This window comes from Orycteropus afer, unplaced genomic scaffold, assembly GCF_000298275.1.
Source record: "Orycteropus afer afer isolate SDZICR_OR568_19922 unplaced genomic scaffold, OryAfe1.0 scaffold00352, whole genome shotgun sequence".
In the NCBI taxonomy this organism is placed as follows: domain Eukaryota; kingdom Metazoa; phylum Chordata; class Mammalia; order Tubulidentata; family Orycteropodidae; genus Orycteropus; species Orycteropus afer.
The window spans coordinates 423,056-428,993 of NW_006921939.1; the positions used below are offsets into that span (position 1 = coordinate 423,056).

Sequence of the window (5,938 nt, forward strand, 5' to 3'; positions counted from 1 at the left end):
TCAAACCCACCAGCCACTCCTCGGAAGGAAGGTTGGGCAATCCTACTTCCATCGTGATACTGCCTTGGAAACCCAAGGAGGGGTCGTTATGAGTCGGGCCGACTCGATGGCACATAACAACAACAACAACATATATATATACTCTAGATTCTTTGTTTTAGCTATATTTTCCTGTCTAAAGCAGAGTACAGGTTACCTAGCAACCAAGCTAATGGTGGATCTTTTTACCTTAATTGCCTTATGTTTTCCACAAACTCAACAGGATGGGATAGAATATTAAAAGATCTGCATTTTTTTAATCACTGTGTTTGCTCTTTTATATGTATAACACACACACACACACCTTTATCATTCTCTCAACCATGTGATTAAAGTAGAAAAATGACTTAGAATTTATCTATATGAAGTCATACTATTGGCTACAAAGTAAAAAAAAATTCACCGTCTGAATATACAACAGCAAACAAGTGGTTGGGCCAACAATTATTAGAAATTTGAGGGATTCTTAGAAATCTTAGCTAAACTGGCTAGTTATTTTGATTTAAATGTGTATGAATCTCCTAAAAGAGAATCATTATCAACATATATGTTCATATCAGTGGAAATAAAGTTTAAATTCAGCACTGTTAATAACTCTCCTAGTCACTTTTTTATTTAGAAAAACAATAAGCTACTTCCTACATCTGGCCTTCAACCTATAGAAACCTGCCTGTATTTTTTAAATTTGTACTTTTTCCTAATTTATCTGGCTACCTCTTTCTCCTCATCTTCTTCTCATGCTCCTTATCTTCTTTGTACTCTTCCACTTTGTTCTTGTCTTTGCTCTCCTTTTTCTTCCTCTAGCCCTTAAGTAACTATGATTTGAATCTGAAGTATGTCTACACATACACATGTCTACACATACGTAAATACTATTTGTATTCTCCATCCCTAAATATTCCTTCCATGCAGAGGTAACTCTACTAGCAGAAAACTAGCATCTCTTCATTCACTTACTCATTCCTCCCCACACAGGAGGAGTGAATCTGATTGGTTAGTTTGGAAGGGGAATTAAGCATGTGTAGTCTAGCACCCTTCCATCTTCTTTATCTTGAGAGTGAACTACCTACAGGGCACATGTGTTCTGCTATGGTTCTCTCTAGGCTATAAATGTTAAAAAAAAAAAAGGCCTGACCCATGGGGAAGGACTACAGTGGTCCTGCAATGCCAGTGACTAGGTGGAGAAGTGTATTCATCCCTCAGACTCAGTATTGAGAAGCTCAAATATCTATGATAGAAGCAGCATTCTCCAATAGCATTTTTTTTTCAATATAATTAAGGTGATATTTTCTTATATACCAACTGTTTTGTCTCATCGCTGAATTAGTTCAGAACTTGGGTCAGAAAGAGGATTTCTTTTTATTTGGCCCCCTTGAATGGCACCAGTATATATTAAAGCTTTGTTTTGCCATTGTCAAATACAGTACATTTCATTTATTCTTTATGACCGTATGCTCTCATTCATTGTGGGCTGCTTGAAGATGGAAAAACAAACAAATAAACAAACTCTAACGGTGTGTTTTTGTGAAGCATTTTTAGATTTATTTAGAAGTATTTTTGATTTGTGTGCCTACTATTGATTGAGTTTCCTATGGAATAGGAGCTCTTGATAGGAAAAAGATTTACCTTTCTGAGTTTTGAGGTTCTCTGCTCATGATAATTTGTGAATATGCACTTACTTGATCTGCCTCCAGCTGCTTGGGAATTTCACCTCTAACTGCTGCCTCTGTATAGGCTTGATAGAAGGTCTTTTCATTAGACTCCACTGTAATGGTCAGTACAGCATCATAGGCCTCCCGGAGCTTTGGGTTGTTCTTCAGGACCTGGTAGGGCATGTGCTTATAAGGTAAACTGTAGAGCAGGGCATCATAGGGAACAAACACATAGGTTCCATCCATCATTTTCAGATCATGAGCCCATTCCAAGAGATGCCTCTGAGTTTCTCCCCCAATCAAGGCTGAATGCATACACATGATGATTACTGAAACCAACAAAACAAGGAGGTTATGACAGCAACATGTTAGTAAAAGATTGTACCAAAAACTACAGATTATGAGAAATAAATAAATGCATTATAACGTATTTGTAAATGATTTCTATATTATGCCTCTGAGATGAGCAAAACGCTGAGGTCCTCACCTGAAGCTGAGGCATGTTCAGGGACCTTGGGCTGGGTATGGGGACAAGAGAGATGTGCCTACAGGGTGCAGTGCTTAATTCTAAAAAAATCCCCCCCAAAAAAACTCACTGCCGTCGAGTCAGATCTGACTCATAGCGACCCCTTCTTGGGTTTCCAAGGTGGTATCTCTATGGAAGTAGATTGCCCAATCTTCCTTCCGAGGAGGGGCTGGTGGGTTTGACCTACCAGCCTTCTGGTTAGCAATCAAATGCCTTAGGCACTACACCACCAGAGCTTAATTCTAGACAGGAACAAAACAAGTGTAACAAATGGAAGGCAGCATAATGAAGAGGTTTTGGGGTTGAAAGATCTAGGTTTATATCCTAACTTCACCAATTGCTACTTATATACCCTTGGGTCAATTACTTAACTTCTCTCTGCTTCATTCACAAAATAAAGGTAAAAAATATGCACTTCATGAGGTGGTAGTGATGACTGAAGATGACAATACATATAATGGGCTTAGCACATAGCATTCAATAAATTGTAGTATCATTATACCTAAGAATAAGAAGGCTAAAAGAAGAGTATGAAAGATAGTTCCATATCCACTGTTGTTTTTCATTACTGACTCCTCACAAACACACATAATACATAATAGATTTTGACCAACTGTTACTATCCTTACCAAGGCCATTATAGAAAGTGAATGATGACACTAAGACACACTCACCTATAAATACTACTAATATTATGGGTGATATGTTTAACTTTTAAAATTCTAACTTCCCTATAATTGGAATTGCTTTGCACTTAATTTAATTCTTCCCAGACTTATGAAACCGTGTTGTTTGGTAAGGCTATGCTAGAATAGAGTGGATTAGAGGGGGCCACGGTTGAAAAATGGCAGTTAGATCATACGACTGAAAGTCTTATATCCAATTTCGCCCTTGGCATGCTAAATGAGTTTAGTTTAAGCCCACTTGTGCTTCAGTACCCACATCTTGAAAATATAGATTCCAATGCATTTCACAGGTACATTGAGTAGTTTAATTAGATAATGCCTGACAAGTATTCCAAGCTCCTTGGAGAAAAGCAGAGGTCCTACTGCCATTTGTAAATATTAATTATTCAGGCTTATATGAAACCTCTAATCTCAGGAACTAAGTGTGCTTAACTATATTCAATGATTGATCTTTCACATTTATATATTGTTTCAACTATTTGCAAAAACTTTGTTTTAGTTTTCTCATGGTGCTATAACAGAAATACCACAAGTGGATGGCTTTAACAAAAATAAATTAACTTTCTCATAGTTTAAGAGGCTAGAAATCTGAATTCAGAGTGATGGCTCTAAGGGAAGGCTTTCTCTGTGTCAGCCCTGAAGCAATGTCTCTGTCTCTTCTGAGCTTCTGCTCCTGGGAAATCTTCATGTGGCTTGGCATCTCTCTTCCCCCACCTCTGCTCTGCTCACTTGCTTAATCTCTTTTATATTTCAAAAGAGATTGACTCAAGATAAACCATATACCAAGCCTTCCTCATTACCATAACAAAGACAACCCATTCTCAAATGGGATTATAACCACAGACATGTTTGTTGTTGTTAGGGGCCAGGTTGAGTTGGCTCCCACTCATTGCAACCCTATGTACAACAGAATGAAACACTGCCTGGTCCTGTGCTAGCCTCACAATACTTGCTATACCTGAGCCCATTGTTGTAGCCACTATGTCACTCCATCTCATTAAGGGTCTTCCCCTTCTTTGCTGACAGTCTATTTTACCAAGCATGATATCCTCCAGGGAATGGTCCCTTCTGACAACATGACCAAAGTAGGTGAGACAAAGTCTGGCCATTCTCATTTCCAAGGAGAATTCTGGCTGCACTTCTTCTAGGATAGATTTGTTAGTTCTTTTGGCAGTCCATGGTACTTTTCAGTATTCTTCATCAGCACCACAACTCAAAAGCATCAACTCTCCTTCAGTCTTCCTTATTCATTGTCCAGCTCTCACATGCATATGAAATGAATGAAAACACCATGGTTGGATTAGGCTCACCTTAGTCTTCAAAGAGACATCTTTGCTCTTCAGAACTTTAAAGAGGTCTTTTGCAGCAGATTTCCCCAGTGCAATACGTCTTCTGATGTCTTGACTACTGCTTCCATTTCTGTGGACTGTGGAACCAAGTAATATGAAATCTTTGATAACTTCAATCTTTTCTCCATTTATCATGATGCTGCTTATTGGCCCAGTTGTGAGGATTTTCATTTTTTTTTATGTTGAGGTGTAATGCATACTGCAGACTATAGTCTTTAATCTTCATCAGTAACTGCTTCAAGTCATCCTCACTTTCAGCAAAAAAAATTGTGTCATCTGCATATTGCAGGTTGTTAATGAGTCTTCCTTCAATCCTGATGCCACACTCTTCTTCATATAATCCAGCTTCTTCTGACATACTCCCTTCCTGATTTTAAACCATGCAGGGTCCCCTTGTTCTGTTAGAATAATAGCCTCCTGGTCTATGTACAAGATCCTCATGAGCACAATTAAGTGAGACCACCTAAAGAACAGATTTGATGCATTGAACACCAATGACCGAAAACCAGAGGAATTGTGGGATGACATCAAGAGCATCATCCATGAAGAAAGCAAAAGGTCATTAAAAAGACAAGAGAGGAAGAAAAGACCAAAATGGATGTCAGAAGAGACTCTGAAACTTGCCCTTGAATGGAAAGTAGCTAAAGCAAAGGGAAGAATTGACAAGATGAAAGAGCTGAACAGAAGATTCAAAGAGCACTTCAAGAAAACGTCAATTATTATAATGAAATGTCCAAAGACCTGAAGTTAGATAACCAAAAGGGAAGAACACACTCATCATTTCTCAAGCTGAAAGAACTGAAGAAAAAATTTAAGCCTCGAGTTGCAATATTGAAAGATTCTATAGACAAAATATTGAATGATGCAGGAAACATCAAAAGAAGGTGGAAAGATTACACAGAGTCACTATACCAATAAGAAATGGTCGATGTTCATCCATCTCAGGAGGTGATATATGATCAAAAACTAGTGGTACTGAAGGAAGAAGTCAAAGCTGCACTGAAAGCACTGGTGAAGAACAAGGTTCCAGGAATAGACGGAATACCCATTGAGATGTTTCAACAAACAGATGCTGTGCTGGAGTCACTCACTTGGCTATGCCAAGAAATTTGGAAGACAGCTACCTAGCCAACTGACTGGAAGAAACACATATTTATACCCATTCCAAAGAAAGGTGATTCCACAAAATGTAAAAATTATCAAACAATATAATTAATATCACATGCAAGTACTGAAATAATTCAAAAACGGTTGCAGCAATATATTGAAGAGAACTTCCAGAAATGCAAGCTGGATTCAGAAGAGGACATTGAATGAAAGATATCTTTGCTGATGTCAAATGGATCTAGGCTGAAAGCAAAGAATACCAGAAAGATGTTTACTTGTGTTTTATTGACTATGCAAAAGCATTCAATTGTGTAGATCATAACAACCATAGATATAGAGGTTAGGATTTACAACACATATTTTTGGGGGATATAATTCAATTTGTAATGTTTCAATCTTTGCCTACCTCCAAATTCATGTCTTTGCCACATACAAAATATATTCACCCCATCACATCATCCCAAAAGTCTTAAATCAACTCCATGTCTAAAATGTTATCTTCTGACTCATCTAAATCAAATACAGGTGAGACTTTAGGCATATTCCATCCTGAGGCAAAATTCCTCTTCATCTGTGAAC

The 5,938-nt window shown here is 37.9% G+C and overlaps 1 protein-coding gene across 1 annotated transcript in view; it reads right to left on the reverse strand.

Moving 5' to 3' along the window:
- Window positions 1-5,938, reverse strand: part of GUCY2F (guanylate cyclase 2F, retinal) — a 170,580-nt gene that overhangs the window by 144,714 nt on the left and 19,928 nt on the right. The window contains exon 2 of the mRNA XM_007952598.1: window positions 1,719-2,020. Coding sequence (XP_007950789.1) covers window positions 1,719-2,020 — 302 coding nt within the window. The remainder of the gene's footprint in view (window positions 1-1,718; window positions 2,021-5,938) is intronic.